The 21754-nt window shown below is 42.5% G+C and overlaps 1 protein-coding gene across 1 annotated transcript; it reads left to right on the top strand.

Annotated features, from left to right (window-relative positions):
* The first annotated feature begins 767 nt into the window (after positions 1–767).
* On the top strand, positions 768–20439 carry LOC122556086 (leucine-rich repeat and IQ domain-containing protein 4-like). The gene is made up of 5 exons (XM_043702524.1): positions 768–1869; positions 3732–3905; positions 10907–11045; positions 15249–15445; positions 19100–20439. The coding sequence occupies exons 1-5, from the start codon at positions 823–825 to the stop codon at positions 19241–19243; spliced, it is 1701 nt and encodes a 566-aa protein (XP_043558459.1). The 5' UTR covers positions 768–822; the 3' UTR covers positions 19244–20439.
* The last annotated feature ends 1315 nt before the right edge of the window (positions 20440–21754 follow it).

The raw sequence follows: 21754 nt of genomic DNA, 5'->3' as shown, positions 1-21754 counted from the left end.
AATTAGAAAAAAAAATTCTTCCCCATGTTCTCTATGTCGATGAATGCTGTTAGTTTTTTTTGTTCTGGGAGGTCACGTTGTTATCGATGCGCCAATGCTTTAATAACAGACCCCCTTGAAAGTCAACAAAAATCCCAGTGTATAAAGCAGTTGTCAAACACTGCAATGAGACCTGGACTATCTATCAGCAACATAACGTGAGCGAAATTCCGCCAGGCACGCCTCTGACCCATTCTCCAGATTCAATGGGACGATTCTTAAATTAATGCTAGTGTCATTGTTAAAGCCACAAGCATTCAGACTTAAATCCTGCAATTTTGAGGTCAGCTCTGAAAAATGATTCCCTCAGCAAGTTCTATCTTTTCAAATTGACATTGTTGGTGGTGGGGGAGGTGTGAGAGAAAGCAAGTGCTACCAAAAGCAGCTCACAACCACATTCACAAGGAACAACTAGGTACTGGTAATAAATGCTGGGCCAGCCAGGGGCACCCACGAATAAATGAATTTAAAGCAAAAAGACCCAGGGCAGAAACAGGCAGCTCACCCAGTAAGATAGCTGCTGCTCATGTTCCTGCCCTGGGTTTTTTTGTTGGTTTCTGCTGAGTCATCGCGTCTCTTGTCTCCATGGAGACGCCCTCCCACCGTGACCTGTAACTCACAAACCTGGATGGGAGGGGGGGAGGGAGGTTTTAAAGGGGCTGTGGGCTGGAAGTTTATTTTGAAGAGGGGGGATTTTTTTGTGGGGGTGTGGGGTTTGAAGGGGTTATTTGACTCCCCCCGCTGGATATTTGAAGGGGCGGGGGAAGGGAAGGATTTTCCCAGATGTTGGCTGCGGGACTGCAGCAGTTTTCTTGCGCCCCTGCCCAGGAGAGTGGGCGCTGTGTCAGGGAAGGTGCAGATGTCCCGCCGCTGCTGCGGGGCCGAGTCCTGTTCCAGGATTTTGGGGAGATGCAGTTGCCGAGCTTCCCGCCCGCCGTCTTCCAGCTGCAGCATCTGGAGGAGTTACACCTGGAGGGGAACCTGATCGAGGAGATCCCGCCTCAGATCGGGCGCTTGCGGAGGTTGCGGGTCCTCTACCTGAACGGGAACAGGCTGCAGCAAGTGTGCGAGGAGCTGGGCGAGCTGCAGCGTCTGCAGAGCCTGGACTTGAGCGACAACCCGCTCAACTGCAGCGCCCTCACCGAGACCCTGTGCCGCCTGCGGCAGCTGCGGGAACTCCGCCTGTACCACAACAACCTCAAGCAGCTCCCAGGCCAGCTCTGCAAGAAACTCCGCCACCTGCAGCTGCTGGGCTTGTCAGGGAATAAGCTGGAGTCGCTGCCCTGGGAAATCAGGAGCCTCAGCGAATTGCAGCAACTTTACCTGCAATGCAACAACTTACAGGGTTTACCCGTCGGCTTCTGCCAGCTGCACCATTTAGAGGTATTGGATCTCAGGGACAATGAAATGATTTCCCTCCCAGCCGATATCAACTGTTTGCAAAACCTGAAACACCTCTACCTCGCCGATAACAACCTGGCATTTATTCCACAGACTCTGAGTAGCTGCAGCAGCCTGTGTGTATTAGACATCAGCAGAAACAGACTGGACCCCCACCACCTCTGTCCACTCCCAGGCTCTCTGGCCGAACTTGACCTGTCCGGGAACCGACTGCACACAGTCCCGGCTGTCGTCTGCGAGCTCGGCGCCGCCTTACAGCTGCTCTACCTGAAAAACACGCACATCAGAAACCTTAGCTGTTGCTTCTCCCAGTTAACAGGACTTCGCCTTTTGGACCTCAGCCAAAATGTTCTGCGGTACTTTCCGAAGCAAATCTGCAGCCTGGGCCATCTGGAAGTTCTGTCATTGGATGACAGCAAACTGAAAGAGGTACAAACCTTCCTGGTCAGAATCGAGCAGAACAGAGGGTGGGGGAAGAGAAAATGGGAGGGGACGGGGGAAGGTGGAAAGAACAGCATTTGTACATATTTCCGAATAAACCTGTTCAGAGATATTATTACACAGCTCTAGAGCAGGTGGGGGCTCGAACCTAGCAAAAGTGAGAACTGCAGACACTGGAAATCAGAGTCTAGATTAGAGTGGTGATGGGAAAGCATTGCAGGTCAGGCAGCATCCGAGGAGCAAGAAAATCGACGTTTTGGGCAAAAGCCCTTAGTCAGGAATGGGCCTTATACCTGGCCTGCCTGACTCACTCAAAGGACCACATCACACAAGAGCCCCCAGACAATTAGCAGAAAGATTCTTACTGGAGATTCCATATGATTCATGGAGACCAGGATTCAGATGCTAAAACGTATTTTGAGCATAAAATTTTAATATATTGGTAAGGTCCTGGAGAGTGTTGCTGAACAAAGAGACTTTGCAGTGCAGGTTCATAGCTCCTTGAAAGTAGAGTTGCAGGTAGGTTGGGATAGTGAAGAAAGCATTTGGTATGCTTTCTTTTATTGGTCAGAGTATTGAGTACAGGTGTTGGGAGGTCATGTTGCGGTTGCCCAGGACATTGGTTAGGCCACTGTTGGAATATTGCGTGCAATTCTGGTCTCCTTCCTATCTGAAAGATGCTGTGAAACTTGAAAGGGTTCTGAAAAGGTTTACAAGGATGTTGCCAGGGTTGGAGGATTTGAGCTATGGGGAGAGGCTGAACAGGCTGGGGCTGTTTTCCCTGGAGCGTCGGAGGCTGGGGGGTGACCTTATAGAGGTTTACAAAATTATGAGGGGCATGGATAGGATAAATAGATAAAGTCTTTTCCCTGGGTGGGGGAGACCAGAACTAGAGGGCATAGGTTTAGGGTGAGAGGGGAAAGATATAAAAGGGACCGAAGGGGCAACTTTTTCACGTAGTGGGTGGTACGTGTGTGGAATGAGCTGCCAGAAGAAGTGGTGGAGGCTGGTACAATTGCAACATTTAAAAGGCATTTGGATGGGTAAATGATTAGGAAGGGTTTGGAGGGATATGGGCTGGGTACTGGCAGGTGGGACTTGATTTGGTTGGGATATCTGGTCAGCATGAATGGGTTGGACCGAAGGGCCTGTTTCCATTCTGTACATCTCTATGGCTCTGTGACTCTATATGTAAGAACTATGTTTAAAGAGGCTACTGTAAGAACTGTATTTCGGGATTCTACTGCCACCTCAAAGTTGTTCTACTGCACTTGCTGAATAAAGAGGCTATTTTTGCCATTCACTGATTTCGGTCATTATTTAAACATGATCCCAAAAAGGGCTGTGAAGGCTCAGTTTGGTAATCCAAAATCCATCAGTTATATCGGGGTTATGGGGTTGGGGTGAGTAAAATATCAATAGGCAATTATATTGAATGTGGGGCATACTCAACAGTCTGAATGGCTTACTCCTGTTCATATGTCCCTGTAGAATCCGTTTTTGCAGCTTTCCTTTTTATCCTGTATATTAGTTCAGACAGATCTAAGTGGAAGCAACTGTGGGCATCACACACAAAATAACTGCCAGTAAATGACTCTGGGCTGGAAATGTGGCCAGAATCGAGGATATGTTTTTGTGGTGGGAGGAAGTCCTGTCATACAGGAGCAGTTGTCTCACTGACCAACAGGAAAACACTAGCCCTGGTCTCTCTAAACAGAGAGCAAACCAAACTAGCAGTATAATTCCGATTCTGCTGCCTACTGATATTTAGTTGGTAGTTCTGGTCTGAGATCACCAAATGACACTCCCATATTTTGTTGGCAACAACAAAATCCTCATTACATTCGCAGGTCGCTCCAGGAATAAAGAATTTGAGCAAACTGAAGACCCTCGGTTTGACTGGGAACAGGTTCCGGGCTTTTCCCCAAGAAATTTGCTTTGTGAAATCCTTGGAAAAATTATATCTGGGACAAGATCACGGGATGAAGTTCATCCACATACCTGAGGAAATTTCCCAACTTGTGGTAAGTGATGAAAATTGGAATATCAAAGGCTCAGTGAGCTCTAACAAGCTCTGGTTATTGTGGACAAGGGGGAATGCATCTGTGATAACTTAGCCGGCACATCCCAATGTTCTCTGTATAAATGACCAGTGCTTAGAATGGAGTGATGGTGGTGTCTTGACAATATCCCTGCCATGGCACACCCTCCTCATTCCTGAAGAAGGGCTTATGCCTGAAACCTCGATTCTCCTGCTCCTTGGATGCTGCCTCACCTGCTGCGCTTTTCCAGCAACACATTTTTCAGCTCTAATATCCCTGCTATGTAATCCAGAGGTTGAAGTTCTGTAGATATGAGTTCAAACCCACCCACTGTCATAGCTTTAAACATAAAGCTAACCTTAATCATAACAGCCATGAAATATTAAGTAGGAGCAATGAATACTGTCGTCACATTGAATAAAAGAATTACAACTGTTTGTAATCCTGTTGAAATGTTAACTTGTTCCAAAACCCCCACTCCCCCCCCCCCGCCCACTTCTTAAAAAGGGTCATTGGGCCTGAAATGTTGACCGTTTTCTCTCCACAGAGGCAACACTATAGGATACAGTGTTGTATAAGTCTCAATGTGTTGGTCAGAAGGTTGAAGTGAGATTGAAATGGTGTGCATCATAAGATTTTTTAAGATAGTTTTGCATCTGCAAGGAGAGTGATCAGTTAGAAAAATCAATAAAGTCACAAGTGGGAGTTGTTCACAGATCGCCTGCCATGGCAACACTATAGGGACAGCACTGTATAAAACAAGAAATAACGGAGCAAAATATAACAAAGAATTGTGGATGCTGGAAATCTGAAACACAAACAGATATTGCCAGAAATTTAACAGGTCCAGCAGAGAGAAAGGGGAGTAAACAATACAAGTCCAATGATCCTTCTTCACCTTGTACAATTTCTCTTTTAACTCCTCTCACTTTCTTTAGATCAAAGTCATGGCAATGGGTACCCACATGGGCCCAATTATGCCTGTCTCATAGAATGATAGAATCCCTGCAGTGTGTAAGCAGGCCATTCGGCCCACTAAAACCACACTGACCCTCCTAAGAGCATCCCAAACCCTATCCTATCCCTGACACTCTGTATTTCCCATGGCTAATCCACTAAGTCAGCACATCCTTGAACACAATGGGCAATTTAGTGATGGCCAATCATTCTAGTGTGCTCATCTTTGGACTGTGGGAGGAAACCCACACAGACATGGGAAGAATATGCAAACTCCACACAGTCACCTGAGGGTAGAATTGAACCCTGGCATTGTGAGGCAGCAGAGCAGCACAGTGGCACAGTGGTTAGCACTGCTGCCTCACAGCGCCTCAGACCCAGGTTCATTTCTCGCCTCAGGCGACTGACTGTGTGGAGTTTACACATTCTCCCCGTGTCTGCGTGGGTTTCCTCCAGGTGCTCCGGTTTCCTCCCACAGTCCAAAGATGTGCAGGTCAGGTGAATTGGCCATGCTAAATTGCCCATAGTGTTAGGTAAGGGGTAAATGTAGGGTGGGTTGCGCTTCAGCGGGTCGGTGTGGACTTTTTGGGCCGAAGGGCCTGTTCCCACACTGTAACGTAATCTAATCTAATCTAATCAGAGCTAACCACTGAGCTACTGTGCTGCCTCTTAGTGGGGTATGTGGAACATTCATTGTTCCAGTCCTACTCTGAGCCCTCCCCCATAACTCTTTCCCCTGTAATTGCTGACATAATCAGTGCTGCCTCCATCGCTCATTCGGAATTGGAAAAATTATCAACTTTCTTTCCATTTTGCACCCTGATCTTATCTTCTTTTGATCAATCTCTGATTTCTTCTTTCCCTTTCTCAACATTTCTGCTTCCACTTCTGAGAACAGACTGGTCACCGATTTCCACTACAAACCCGCTAACCCCCACAGTTACCTGTACGACACATCCTCATACCCTGCTTTCTGTAGAGACTCCATTTCTTTGAAGAAGGGTTACTGGACCCGGAATGTTAACTCTGCATTCTCCCAACAGATGCTGCTAGACCTGCTGAGTGTCTCAGGAACTAATGAAGGCTTGAAACAGCAATAGTTGAGGGTGACTTTAATCTTCACATCGAGTAGACAAATCAAAGACAGGCAGGAGATGACTTCACAATGTATTCATGGTGGTTTCATGGAACAAATACATTCTAGAACCCATAGGCAATAAGCTATCTTGGACTTGATCATGTGTAATGAGACATGATTAATTAAGAACATCATAGTAAAGGATTGTCTAAACATGCTTCAGTTTGAGTTGGAAATGTTGGTGCACATCTAATTTCTTAAACTTAAATCAAGTTATGAAGACAGAGTTATGGAGTGGAATGGGACAGAAATGTAGATATTGAGATGGGAGAGGAACAGTGGCAGATTTTTCATTATTTTCAACAAAGATACATTCCATTGAAAAAGAAAGATTTTACAGCATGAAGCACCATCTGCAGCTAGGTAAGGAAATTAAGTATGATGTCATAATGAAAGAAAAGGCTCAAAACACAGTGAAATTGAGTGGTAGGCCAGAATATTGGGAGGCTGGGATGATAAGAAAAGATGACTAAAAAGGAAAATAAAGAGGGAGAAATTTTGAGTATGTGAGAAAGCTAGCAAGAAATATATAAACAAACAATTGTCAGCTGTACCTCAGTTCAAGTTTGCTGTTCACTCAGAGCTGAAAATGTGTTGCTGGAAAAGCGCAGCAGGTCAGGCAGCATCCAAGGAACAGGAGAATCGATGTTTCGGGCATAAGCCCTTCTTCAGGAATCTGTTCACTCAGAGTCAAGGCTTTCTGTCATAGATCATCATGTAACTAAAAAAGCTAATTCTCAATCTGCAAATCTTTGGACCTGGTGCAGGATGAAGTAGTGACAGACAATAAAAGCTTTTCTTGTATGTACAAAAGGTACAAGTAAGCTTAAGTGAGCATTGGTCCTTAGAGGATGAAAAATTAATACAAGAAAAGGAGGAAGGAATGGAGAGTTTGAAGGAGTACTTTATATGAGTATTCTATATTGTCGTCAGGGTTGATTGCAAAAAAAATCTTAACAATATTGGGAAATAAATAGGAAAAAAGAGAAGGAATTTAAAATAATAATGATGATTTCTCACTCAATTCTGACTTGATACTATTCTGCCTTTCCTTCACTGCTGCTGTGTTAAAATCCTGGAATTCCTTCTCTAACGGCATCTGTTGTGGCCATGTCCACCCAAACTATCGAGAACCTTGATAGGTATTTATTGACAGCAATACTTCATTTGGTATAAGTCTAAGTTACTAATTCCAGGTGGAGAAGGATGCTCACACAAAATCTTCAGCATAAGAGAGGCTCAATCATTTCCAACAGAATAGGTTTATTATATAACACTTAACAATTAGTTGTATTATGTCTGAGTTGGATGGCATTGTAAGACCTCAAGCTAGATTTAAAAGTCAGTGCACATTTGTATTGAGTGAAATAGAATTTAGCAGTTTGGACAACAAACCAAAGTTGCAACACTGCTTAACTCCTCCCAGGAACAGCCCTTCATATCGTTATCTCATGATGTCAGTTAATCCTTTCTGATACTAACTGCCTTCCACAGAATCAGAAGTCACACAACACCAGGTTATAGTCCAACAGGTTTATCTGAAATCACAAGCTTTCAGAGCACTGGTGCTTCGTCAGGTGAAGTGACTTTCAAACAAACCTGTTGGACTATAACCTGGTGTCGTGTGACTTCTGACTTTTTCCACCCCAGTCTAACACCTGCATGGCTGCCTTATACAAGATCTCTTTGTGATCTCTAAAAAGCTATTTTCCAGTTACAAAATTTTAATACAATAAGTTACAAATTTATAAAACTAAAATAGGCTTAATACCTCATCTCCCCTCAAGTCTCTGACTTTATAGATTCTAGTGATCTTGAGTCTTGACTAGCCTGAATATGTGGTGGACTGAGAGTTCAGTTTTTTAATTGTTTGAGCTTTGTTGATTTGGCTGTTGATTTCATGCTGGAGGTGACCATAGCTGATTAGGCTCTTGATGATCTTCATTAGGGTTCATTCTTCAAAGGAGCAATGAGCTATGATTCATTAGTGAGACAAAATCTGCAATATTGATATATTAGTGAGTTATTGCCATCAGGAATCCTGATGAAGGGCTTATGCCCGAAATGTCGATTCTCCTGCTCCTCAGATGCTGCCTGACTTGCTGTGCTTTTCCAGCACCACACTCTGGGCTCTGATCGCCAGCATCTGCAGTCCTCACTTTCTACTGTATTGCATGACAGCACCATGAGTGCTGAAATCCTTAATCCATACTGTTTGCTCTTACTGCTCAAGTCTTGGGAGAGTTTGAGGTAAAATCATTTGTTCTACTTAGCTGTTTGTCGCTGACAAAATTTCTGTTCTTTGAGATAAATGTTTTTTAGTTGCATGGGATTCCTTCATGCAGTCAACCACCTTTTGGAGAGAATAGTGAGCTGCTTTTAGTTTTCTCCCCATTTGTTGTTCTGATGGTGAACAGCCAGATTACATTCAGTGAAATGGTAGCTCAGTGGAGCTAGAAAAATCTGTGATCTTCTTTGAGGTTTTGTGACTATATGGACTCCACATTGAGCTTATACAAGGATAACTTAGTGAACTTATTAAGCGCTGGGACCCTGAAATAGTCATAGTTTTCAAAGATTTCATTGGCAAAATATGTTCTGTTATTAAATATGGAATTTCCAAGACATACAAGGCTATGGAACAAGTGTTAGAAAATGGGATTATTGACTGGCATGGACTCGATAGGCCAAAAGATTTTTTTCTATGTTGTAGACCTCTATGATTCAATATAACCACATCTGAGATTACATAGGTGGCAAATAATTTGACAGTGAAATTTCTTGACTTTGATCCATTGACATAAGTAGTTGACTTTAGTTACATAGCAGTGCCTTCTAACACAAACAGGTTAGTCCATATATGTCCCATGATGAGGCTTCAGAAAAGATTTACAAGGATATTGCCAGGGTTGGAGGATTTGAACTACAGGGAGAGGCTGAATAGGCTGGGACTGTTTTCTCTGGAGCGTCGAAGACTGAGAGGTGGCCTCATAGAGGTTTATAAAATCATGAGGGGCATGGATAGGATAAATAGACAAAGTCTTTTCCCCGGGGTGGGGGAGTCCAGAACTAGAGGGCATAGGTTTAGGGTGAGAGGGGAAAAGATATAAAAGGGAGCTAAGGGGCAACTATTTCACGCAGAGGGTGGTGCGTGTATAGAATGAGCTGCCAGAGGAAGTGGTGGAGGCTGCAACATTTAAAAGGCATCTGGATGGGTATTTGAATAGAGAGGGTTTGGAGGGACGTGAACCAAGTGCTGGCAGGTGGGACTAGATTAAGTTTGGATATCTGGTCAGCATGGACGAGTTGAGCCAAAGGGTCTGTTTCCATGCTGTACATTTCCATGCTGTACATTTCTATGCTGTACATTTCTATGACTCTATAGTGGAAAAGATAGTTGGGATCAGTCATTCCCTTCTTTCATAGTGATGTATGACAATCAGTCATGTGATTGTCTCTTTGTTAAGTGACTCCTAGCTGCTGTATGGAAGGTGAGCTTGAACTCTACATTTGGACATGTCCAGGTTTCTTTGCTGTATCTTGTTCAAGACACCAGTTCTTTATGAAGGAGGCTAATGGGTCAAAAGAAGTTATATGATTGGTTCAAAGTGTACAGTATTAGTTGCATTCTTTTATAATCTTTCAAAAGTATCCATCACTTTGCTTATATTGTCATTTTAAAATATGATCTGCTACTCTACCTGCAAAACAAAGTGCTGAAGGAGCTGAGAAGATGTAGAAGCATCTGTGGCTGGAAAACAGCTAAAAAAAACCTTTGATTCTAATACCTTTTCTTTGGAATACAATTTGCATTGAGATGGAATGGACAGGGAAGAATCCCTCAAAATTGTTTGAAAGAAACCTGGAACTATACTTGAAGCTGTAACCCGCTAAGCCACTTCTGGTACTGTTACTTGGGATAAAAATTGATGGTTAACTTTCTTTCCCCCCCACTTCTAACCTAATGATGGAGGGAAGGTCATTGATGAAGTCGCTGAAGACAGTTGTCTAGGACATAGAACCTGAAGAACTCCTGCAGAGATGTCCTGGAGCTGAAGTGAAACCTTCTAAAACCACAACTATCATCCTTCATGCTGAATATGACATCAACCAGTGGGAGCCCTTTCCCTGATACCCATTGATTCCAGTTTTGCGACAGTTCCTTGATGCCACATTCAATCAAATGAAGCCTTCATGTGAACAGCAGTCACTCTCACCTCTCCCCTGGAATTTAGCTCTTTTGTTTGAGCTAAGCCTGCAATGAGAATAGAAGTGGAGTGGTCCTGGCTGAACTCACACTTAGCATTAGTGAGCAGGTTATGCTGAGCATGTGCTGCTTGATAACACTGTCGATGACACCTTCCATCACTTTACTGATGATTGAGAATAGACTGATGGAGCAGTAATTGGCTGAGATGGATCTGTAGTGCTTTTTGTGCAGAGGGCAATTTTCCACATTGTCAGGTAGATGATACAGTCTCAGGTGTACTGGAACAGCTGACTCAGGGTACAGTCATGTGTTCGATATAACTTTCTCTTGGGATGTGGGTGGTTTTGTGCTTACTGAAGCTGCACTCATCCTGTTATAGTGTGCTGTACCAATGCCCCGACCTTCATTGAGCCTGAGGCCCTGGTTAGGCTTTACTGAAGTCACTATGAGCACTTGGGAACATCACACATTGACCTTGTTAAGAGTGCAGTGTGGATGTACCAGCATGGCCTTGAGAGGTTGAATCACAAAGCTAGACTTGTATTTCAGGAAATTTGGAGGGTTAGGGGTTAAAGGTTTTCAGATGTTCAGGTGGATTGATAGCGCAGATTAGAGAAGTTATTGCCTGTGGTCGCAAGATCCCAGTTTGTGTAACTGCAACCTGTGTTGTGTTTTCAGAACCTGAGAGAATTATACCTCGAGAACAACGAGATTGAGTTTTTGCCATCAACAACTGGGTTGCTCCGGAACCTGGTTGTGCTTGACTGCCATGAGAACCGTTTACTGGAATTACCTCAATCAATTGTGGACATCCCTGGTACTTAGCTCCTTCTGTCAGCAGTCACATCTGCTTCCAGTGTGGTAAAAAAAAACCCAAACAAAAGGTCTGTGCTGAGTTAGTCAATCTCAGAAGGCTACAAAAACTCAGGTGGGAAAACTAAGATGATGGCCAGAGATTTGTGGAAAAACTCTGTGTTATTGGCTGAACAGTGGAAATTTGAGACTGGACACACTGGTATCCTTCCCTCCATATTGCCCTACCCACTCCCTTGACCACATCCACACATTTGAGCCTTTTGTTTTTGTACCCTCACTGATGGAAGACTGTTGATATGAGTCTGTGACAGGGCTACAGATCACTGGAGGATGGCTCTTCCTTTGCTGCTATCAATATTCAACATCAAGGGTGAAGCTCAAACTTGTGCAGGAGCTGGGTAATTTGTGAGGTGATAATATACAACTGAGATCCGTTAACTTGGTACAGACTGAAGAGTAGACCTGTTTACCGCAGTTTGCCTTTTTAAGTGTCACATGTTTATTACTTGCTGTTAAGGATGCAGCTGTGGTTTTATTTCCAGCAGCCTCTGATTTTATGGAAATCATGATCATGGCTGCAGGCACAGGATTGGTAGCTTGGTGGGGGAGGGGATGTATGGTTAATTGTGGGAACAGTGCATCATCCACGTGACCCCATCCACACCCTCAATGATTTTTTTCAGTGGCAGAGGGGGTTGGTGCCAAAGGTCCAGCCTTGATGGGTGGCCAATCAAGAGAAGATGCTGCCAATTATTGCCCCCAATATGCCAACTGGAGACAGCCGATCTTTCCCCTGCCCCTGTGCCTTGTCCACATCCACCCTAGGGTCTGTCACTCAAATAGTTTCGCCCAAGTCCATCACCATCTCTTCCCCACAGCATTTACAGTCATAGAGCTGGAGAGTTTGTGGTGGTGTTGGCTGTTATCACTCTTGGTGATTGTGTTCTCAGAAGCAAACTTCATTCCTGGTAGGGGATGTTCTATCTCAATTGTTAAAAGGCTGATAACTATTAAATAGCTACAGAGCAGCCGGCCAAGCTATCTACTAAACACCCTAGGCACAAACTTCAGATCAAGGAAATGGAGACCGTGAGGAAAATATAGCCAGTCTGAAAGGATCAGTGTTTTCTTTTCCCTTTTGTCTCTTAGTCCAGGAAATTCTGCACAAAACTCCTCAGGAGCTAATGATGCAATTTTGATGACAGGGCACTGAACTGCAATGTCAACCTTTTCCTCACACCACATGTACTATGTGTGTATTTCTGGCATTTTCTGTTTTTATTTGAAGTAAATAGTTGATTGCATTTTTTTGCTTGAACACTAGTAGAGGGGTGATAGATGTAGGACAGACGTCAGAGGCAGTTTCTTTACTCAGTAGTAGGGACCTGGACCACCCTACCTGCAACCTGCCAACTTTAACAGCATTTAAATGGTCATGGGATCAACATATGGATGAAAATGGAATTGTGTAGATTAGATCAGCTTCAGATTGTTGCGCTGACCTGTGAAATCATCGAGGACCGAAGGGCTTGTACTGCACTGTAACATTCTATGTTCTAGAGGTGGGTCCTCCTCTACTCTTTATACAGTCTTTTTTACAAACAAAATTGTAGCTTTCTTTTATATTAAGACCGGCTCTCAGTCAGCCAACCAACCAGCATTCACCCTCAAACCTTGTTTCTGATAAGAACTCCATCCCATTCTGTACATTTTTCCACATCTGTTCTGATTATTCCACCTTCCACAGAGGGGGTGGGGGGGGTGTCTACTTCTGCCCTCACCCCTTTTCTTCCAACAACAACCTCTGTAGGCTCACACTGGTCCTAATTTACTACCTCACCAGCCTCTGCATCCAAAGGCTTGCAAGTTGCCATTTCCTTCACCTCCAACAGGATGCCATTACCAGACACACATTCCTCTCCCTTTCTTTGTCAGAATTCCGCAGGGACCATTCCCTCTGGGTTCCGCAGGGACCATTCCTTTTCCATTCCCCAACATCTCACACTCCCACAGCGTGTTACCACGCAATGACAATAAGTGTAATACCTTCCAGGAGAAGCAAACTGGCAGCTATGTCTGGAATGGTGAGGAGAGAGGAAGTAGTGATTTACCTGTAATTCACACAATCTAGTCTACTGTATTCACTGTTGACAATGTGGTATGAAACACAGGCTAGCTGACCACTTTGCAGAATACCTACTGTCTGTCCACAAAAATGATTGAGCTTCCAGTTAAATGCCACCTAACACACCATAATTTCTGTCTCAAGCCTGCTGCAGTGTTCCAGCAAGCCTCAGAACAGGCTGAAAGAGCAGCACCCCATTTTCTGCTTAGGATCCCTGCACGCTCCAGGACTCAAAAGCAAGTTCAATAATTTTAAGAGGATTCCATCCTTCCATGTTTTGTCCACTTCCCCCACAACCAGTCCTGTTTAACATGGTCATCTATTCTCACGTACTCAATCATAGAACCACGAGTGTGGAAACAGGCCCGTCGGCCCAACAAGTTCACACTGACCCTTTGAAGAGTAACCCACTTAGACCCATTCCCCTACCCTACTATAAATTTTACCCCTGACTAATGCACCTAACCTACACATCCCTGAACATCTTTGGGAATTTAGGCATGGCCAACTCATATAACCTGCACATCTTTGGATTGTAGGAGGAAACCAGAGCACCTGGAGGAAATGCACAGACATGGAGGAGAATGTGCAAAATCACACAGACAGTTGCCCAAGATGGGAATAGAACCTGGGACCTGGTGCTGTGAGGCAGCAGTGCACCAATCTGCTATTTTTAAAAAAAGGCCAAGTTAATGTCTATCCAAGTCATATAACTCAAATGGAATCTGAACTGTCCAATATTAAAATCAGCTGGCATCTTGTAAAATCGAATCAATGTGTAGTCTTAAATTAACATGTTAATCTAACTCAGTTTGCTTTATTCTATAAACTACCCCGATGCTTGTGACAATTTCCTCATGCAATATGCATATAGTTGAGATTGGGGCACTGGAAAAGCATAGCAGGTCAGGCTGCATCCAAGCAGCAGGGGAAAATTGACGTTTCGGACATAAGCCCTTCAGCAGGAATCTACATCGAGCCAACTTGGGATATAATTATTTTAGATAGAGTATTATGCAATGTAACTGGGTTAATCAGTATACTCACAGAAAATGATCCACTTGGAAAAATTGAATTCCAAGTTTGACTGCAGTTACAAGAAAAAAATATTAAACTTAAATAAAGCTACTTGCATAGGTATAAGGAGAAAGTTGGTTAATTTGATTAGGTAAATAAAACAAAGTAAGGGGACCTATAAAAGGTATGACATATCTAACACATTATGTTTGTTGCATTCAGGACAGCTAACCCACTTTCTTGCTCTTAGCTCTCATGATCACTTCCTTTTCCTCTGTTTGGCCGGTTATCAATTCTCTCTCCCTCTCCCTCTCTCTCTCATCCCTTATCCCCACCACCAGGAATTCTTCTTCCGAGCTGCTAACCATTCTGACAAGTCTCTAGACTCTAGATGTTAACTTTGCTTTCTTCCCATACATGCTGCTAGACCAGCTGAGTTTCTCCAGCAATTTCTGTTTTTGCTTCAGATTTCCAGGACAAAACAAAGAATTGCAGATGCTGATGTGGAGGTGCCGGTGTTGGACTCAGGTGGACAAAATTAAAAATCACACAATACCAAGTTACAGTCCAGCACTTCCAAATAAACCTGTTGGACTATAACCTGGTGTTGAGAGATTTTTAAACTTTGTTGCATTCTTTACTTGGATGGTGATTTTCCAAAAAAAAAAGAAATGCATTTTTCAAGATGATGCATGCAGAAAAAAAATCCACTATCCATGAATAATCAGTGATTCACTTGCACAACATTTAGCTCTTCACTTAATTTATACTCTCAATGTCCAGGTTGCTAAATTACTCTTTTCATCTCACTCCCAACTTCCTGATTTTTAAATAGTGACCCCATAGATCTAGATATTCATTCCAAATAACTGATTTGAATCAATTGTGTCAAATTTCTCCAATCAAAAAAAAAACTGGAGAATGATGGCTCCTGGGAAAACACAAGATCACAAACAATAGAACCTATTGTGGGGAAATGTACGTACTTTCGAAAATAAAGTTTAACCAACTACAGTCGGTTGAAAATAAACTACTTTTCTTAAACATGGTGTGATCCTACAGGCTTGAAGCATCTTTTAGCAAGTTGTAATCGGATAAGACATCTCCCAGCAAACTTTGATAAACTGAAGAATCTGGAAATCGCCTCCTTGGAGAGAAACCCACTGGAAAAACCTCTTGATGAAATTTGTCATAAGGGAGTGTCTGCTATATTCCAATACTTTGAGAAATTGAAGACTCAGAACTTGAAAGCAACCAAGGTATTAATATTTCCATTCTTAAGATGTGAAGCATAGGTCAAAGCATATCAGTAATCCCAGGTCTCAATGAAAGGAAATCAGCCGTCCTTGCATAGTTTACTTGATCTCTAAACCACAGCAATGTGATTGAAGAGTTTATCAGCTCTGAAATGGCCCAATGAGAACCTCAGCTTTACTAAGAGGAATAAAATTGGATTGTCCAATTCCCACACATCTGGTGCCAATTCCCATTGGCACCAGACGTGATAGGGGCCTACACACTCATATCAATCCTGCAAAATCCTCTTCATTTATTTCTGGGGGACTGTGCCAAAATTTGGGGGGCTTCTTCTTTCATCATATGGGCATCACTGGCAAGGCCAGCATTTAGTGTCCATCCCTAATTGCCCAGAGGGTAGTTAAGAGTCATTGCTGTGGGCCTGAATCACACATAGGTCAGAAGATGGCAGATTGCCATCCTTAACAGACCAGATGCATTTTGTTTTGACAATTGAAAATGGTTACATCAGCATTAAGCTAATTAGTTTGTATTCCAGACTCTTTATTGAATTAGAATTTAATTACTTGCTATGATGGGATTCAAATTGATGTCCCAAGATCTTAGCCCTGGGATGTGGAATACCAGCCCACCACCACTGTATCCCCAAAGCTGTCTCACAGACTATTCAAGTAACAATCTAACGTATTCACCATCATGGCATCATACCATACAAACAAATTCTCAACAACCCATTACAATCCTTGGTATACCCAAATGCAGCATTGCAATAGTTCACTAGGAGTCTTCAGCATGAAGAAAAGAAAGCTGATTACCACCTACTGCTCCCCTTCAGCTGATCAATCCATACTCCATGTTTAACACCAATTGGAAAAAAGTACTGAGGGTGGCAAAGGCATAGAACATACACTGGATGGGAGACTTAAATGTCTCGCGTCAAAAGTGGCTCGGTAATCCATTTACTGACTAAATTTGCTAAGTCTTCCAGGGCATAGCTGCTAACTTGGGTCTGCAGCAAGTAGTGAGAGAACCAACAAGAGGGAAAGTCTTTGACCTTGTCCTCAGGCTACCTGTCACATGTCAGAGTCATACAGCTCAGATACTGACCCTTCAGTCCAACTTTTCCATTCCAGCCAGGTTTCCCAAACTAAAATAGTCCCATTTCCTGCATTTAGCCCATATCCCCATCCAGATGTCTTTTAAATGTTGTAACTGTACCCACCTCTACCACTTCCTCCGACAGTTCATTCGATACATACACCACCCTCTGTTGCCCCTCAGGTCAGTTTCAAATTTTTCCCTTCTCACCTTAAACCTATGCTTTCTAGATTTGAAATCCCCAGCCCTAGGGAAAAGACCTTTGCTATTCACCTTACCTCTGCTCATGACTTTGCAAGCCTCTTTAGGGTCACTCTTCAATCTTCTATGCCCCAGGGAAAAAACAAAAAAAAGTCCCAGCCTATCCTTATAACTCAAACCGTCTGGTCTTCGTAACATCCTTATAAATCTTTTCCGCACCCTTCATTATTAAATACTATCCTTCCTATAGCAGGGCAACCAGAATTGTGCACAATACTCCAAAAGTGGCCTCACCAATGTCCTGTACAGCCAAAACAATACTTTCCAAATCTTATATTCAACAGTTTAAGCAATGAAGACAAGCATGCCATCTTGTCTACTAATGATGCCACATTCAAAGAACTATGTATCTGAACTCTGAGGTCTCTCTGTTCAACAACACTCCGCGGTCCTACCACTAACTGTGTAAGCCCTGCCCTAGTTTGTCTTACCAAAGCGCAATACCTTACATTTACCTAAATTAAATTCCATTTGCCCCACTCCTCAGCCCATTGATCTGCTGATCAAGATCCTATTGCACTCCTGGATAGTCTTCTTCACTGTCCATTATATCATCAATCTTGGCGTCATCCACAAACTAATCACACTTCTTATATTCTCATCCAATTGTTTAAATGACCGAACACCAATCCTTGTGGAGCACCACTGGTCATAGGCTCTAGTCCAAAAAAAAACCCTCTACCACCACCGTCTCCTATAGTTAAGCCAATTTTGTATTCAATTGGCTAACTCTCCCTGGATCCTGTGTGATCTAAACTTATAACTAGTCTACCAAAGGATGACAGTGCTGGTAGAAATCACCACCTTTGTGGAGACAAAGAGCTGAATTTTACTTGAAACTGGCCTAGCGTCAATCTCGGCAAGCTTCACGAAGAGTTTCTCTCGATGAACCCTAGTAAGAATGCTGATGAAATTTTCCAAAAATCAGCTCATTCCCAATCATCACACCACTGTACCTTCCCCCCTGCCGCAGCCGGGTCTTCCTGGGATCCTTGGCGCTGGCACCACCTTAAATGCCTAGCCATGCATTCAGACTAGTCCTGCCAGCCAAGAGTGGTCTGTCACTGTGCTCATTGTGGGAAGGAAACCAAAGAACAAAACACTTTTTAGGGTACACAGATAGCACATTTGTAAAACTATTGCTATTTAAGAACAGAGCTATGCAAGTTACCCTTTCTTAGGCTCATCCTGACTTTGAATCTAGTATGAGGAATACTACACTTGCCTTAACACCCATCTTCACGTATTCAATGTGGGATCAGCACATGTTGGAAACCTTTCAATAAGATGTATTGAATCAATTAACTATAGTTCCTGCTGCAGTCTGCTTAGTGAATTAAGGAGAAAGCAATTGTGTAGTAGTAATTTAACTTAAGTATTAATCCAGAACCCAGTTAATGTTCTGGGCTGATTTACTAAGGCTCCTTTTATAGCATCGTCCAAGCTCACAATCACTACCACAAAAAAGAATAAGATCAGCAAATACATAGAATACCATCCTCTGCAAGTTCCCCTCCAAGCCACTCACCATCCAGACTTTGTGCAATATCACTATTCCTTCAGTGTTTTTGGGTCAATATCCTGTAACTCACTCCCCATTGGCATTGTGGATTTATCTAATCCAAGCAGACTGCAATGGTTCAAGAAGCCAACTTACCAACACCTTCTCAGGGGCAACGAGAGATTGAGCAGTAAATACTGGTCCAGCTAGTGATGCCCACATCACCTGAAAGAATCATGAGGGAATCATGGCTACACTAGTATTACTCTGATGTTAGTTTGTTCACATCCATATTCTCTCAATCTTTTTAGACTACTTCACTGTAGTCTGTTGTAATCTACTTTGCTGGTGGGTGTTCTACTTCTGCTGAAACTGTGCATTTTATGCTCAGTGATTTGCAGCTAAATCATATCAAAGTTGTTCCAGGGTACTGAAGGCATTTCCCAACAAGTCTAACTCTTACTCTTTATTGACTGCTTATCTCCCAATTCAAATCTCACTCCCTCCTTTCCTGATTGGTCACCTCTCAGTGTCACTGTCTTTTGCTGACGGCTTACCCTTCCATATCACTCTTCCCTTTACTAACTGTTCATTTCTTGGGATTGCTGCCATTCATAACGTCGCTGCTATGTATAATTTTGTATTTGCCCGTGGCTCGCCATCATCCTCTAGCCAATCTGCCCCTCTGTCCGTATTCTCAGCTGATTACATTCTTGCCGGCCTGATATTTGCTCAGTTGCAAGCAAGGAATTCTTGCCTTGTTCTTAACTCAAATGTTTATTTCTCCATCTGACAGATCCAAGCATGGTGGCGTGGACAGATGGTTCGAAAAGAACTAGGACCTTTCAAAAACCTGTTCCCAAAGAAAGACAAAAAAGGGAAGAAAGACAAAGGAAAGGAGGAAAAGGGAAAGCAGCAGCAGAAAGGAAAGAAAAAGTAATAAAAGTATTGACATTGTCAAGCCAGAAGGCAAATTTGTGAATGTGCATAAAAGCTGAAGGGTCCGACAATATTTCTGGCTTCAGGAAACCACTAATTATTGACCAGAAAAGCAATGACAGAGTGGAGGGAAAATTGACTTGTTTCCGCAAGAGCCTGTCCATGTCATTGGATATCCACCTAGAAGCTGGGGGCTGAGGTTGAGAGTTTGCACACAACTTGAACCACAGTCTGAGCTACAAATCTTCTTAAAAATTGCAGAGACCTAGAGGCTGTCCTCAGAATTATCTGAATGTTTGAATATTGCACCTCACTTTCTAGATATCAGGGGTAATACAAACCAGGCAGGAGCAAGGCCCACCCCATTTTCCAGCACTTGTTTAAAGGAACTGCTGGCTTGGTGTCATCCCATTTCAAGCTTTCATTGAAGACCATTTTCATTTTTGAGAAGTTCAAAAGGTTACTCTAAAACATCCCCATTGGAGAGTTGAAGGTCAATCTTTTAAAAAGTTATGATCAGAGATAAACAATTGAACATGCTGGGATGTTTGTAGAACTTAACATCAGATAAAAATTTTGTAACATCTACTCACTGTCCTGCACTTCATAAAATAGCTGCCTGATAGACACTATAATCATAACTAATTGTAAATTGGCAATGCCATGCCTTTACAGCAAGAGAGACAAAAAAAAATGTAGTTTGAATGTTTAACTTATATGATCAAAGTTAGAATGTAAGGATTTCAAGCCAGGCATTGCACAAGCTGTATTTCTCAAAAGGAAAAAAGCTTAGTGAGTTGCAACTTGGAATTTTATTTTCATATGCAGTTAAAGCAAACGCAATGGAATAACTCTGGTATTTGGTTACTCCACTAAAAGCAGCTTTGCATCCGATCAACTTTCTTAAATTCTTCCAAGTAAAGAACAATAAATAATGCATGACGTTTGGTATATAAAAGATCTTCCAAAAGGTTTTGCTATTGGACCACATAATATTATCAGGTTGTATTTCCTGACAGACAGTTACTGGGATTGGAAGAATATCAAAGAAATCTTCAAAAACCTTGGTACTATGTCTGTTATAATTAGTTCACAATGTACTTAAACAATTTGAATCAGACATAATTCTCACAATGGCCACAATGGGACCCGGGTTTGATTCCACCCTCAATAGCGGTGTGTGTGTGTGTGTGAAGTTTGCACATTCTCCCAGTGTCTGTGTGGGTTGCCTCCAGGTGCTCCGGTTTCCTCCCACAATCTAAAGATGTACAAGGTAAGTATTGCCAATCTACATTGGCCATAGTGTTAGAGATGAACCATGGGGAATGCAGGATTCCAGGGATAGGGTAGATCTGAGTGGGATTCTCTTTGGAGGATTGGTGTAGACCCAATGGACCGAATGGCCTGCTTTCACACCGTAGGGATTGAATGATACAAGTTAGAAAACAGTAAATGACATCAAATTAAAGGATTAGGGTCAGGAAAAAAAAATTGAGAGTGTAGTTAAGACTGAAAAGAACTGTGGCAAAACATAAAACATAACTTGCAGAATGGGCGTGCATTGACACTAATTTCACTGTGAATAAGTGAGGTAGTGAAGTTTAGTAGAAGAATGAAGGGGATTTTTTTTTTTTTTAAGTATAAAACAGAAAATAGGAACAAAGGGATCTAGCAGTACAGAGAAATAAATCAGTGATTTAAGTCATAAATTAGTGATAAATAGAAAACAAAAACATATTTCTAGAGGTATAATATTAAAAAGCAGAGATGTTAAAATGATAGAGAATCCTCACCCATGCTTGAAATTCTGGGAAAGAGGTTAAAGATACACAAATACTTTTGGTATGAAGTGGCAATTAATGTCTGTAAAAATAATCCTCTGTAGTTGCAAGATACAGAGCTAGTATGAAAATTGGTGTCATGCTGATCAAACTAATTCCAATTGTTAAAAATTAAACTGCCTTTTGGATAGACATTTTTGGACTTTTTGAAAATAGCTGCCATGACTTCTGGAACTCCAAATATCAAATGCTTCTTGAGGCTTTGAGAACTGAAATACAATGGATATGCCAAGACAGCATTCTTATGGAATATCATATCAACAATGGTCAGAACTCACTACAAAAACACCATGTCAATAAGCCAAGACTGAACCTGGCTAAGGAGCAAGACACCAGTTGAAAGTCACTGTGTCTAAGGAAGTGTCAAACACCACCGTCAATCTCCTATTGTATTTTCATCCATGGAGGCAGCGGCTACATGAACACAAACAGGCTACTGATTGTCATCAATGGCAGTTGTTTTATAACATGGAAACTGAATTTTGAGAGCAATGTGTATTAAGCTTGGCTTTCTTTGGAGCCCTTTGCAAGAAGTAACGTCAGTCAGAAATTGGGACACAACATCCAACTTTTTAACCATGCCACAAGGCATGAATTTTAAATCCTCCTAGAAAGCAGTTTCCCCAAAGATCATGGATTTGCCAGGAAATGCAAACTGACCCTCTTTCTGC

The sequence above is a fragment of the Chiloscyllium plagiosum genome, chromosome 13, assembly GCF_004010195.1.
Source record: "Chiloscyllium plagiosum isolate BGI_BamShark_2017 chromosome 13, ASM401019v2, whole genome shotgun sequence".
Taxonomy (NCBI): Eukaryota; Metazoa; Chordata; class Chondrichthyes; order Orectolobiformes; family Hemiscylliidae; genus Chiloscyllium; species Chiloscyllium plagiosum.
Note: the sequence above shows the minus strand (reverse complement) of the source record. Positions and strands in the feature narration are given on the sequence as shown.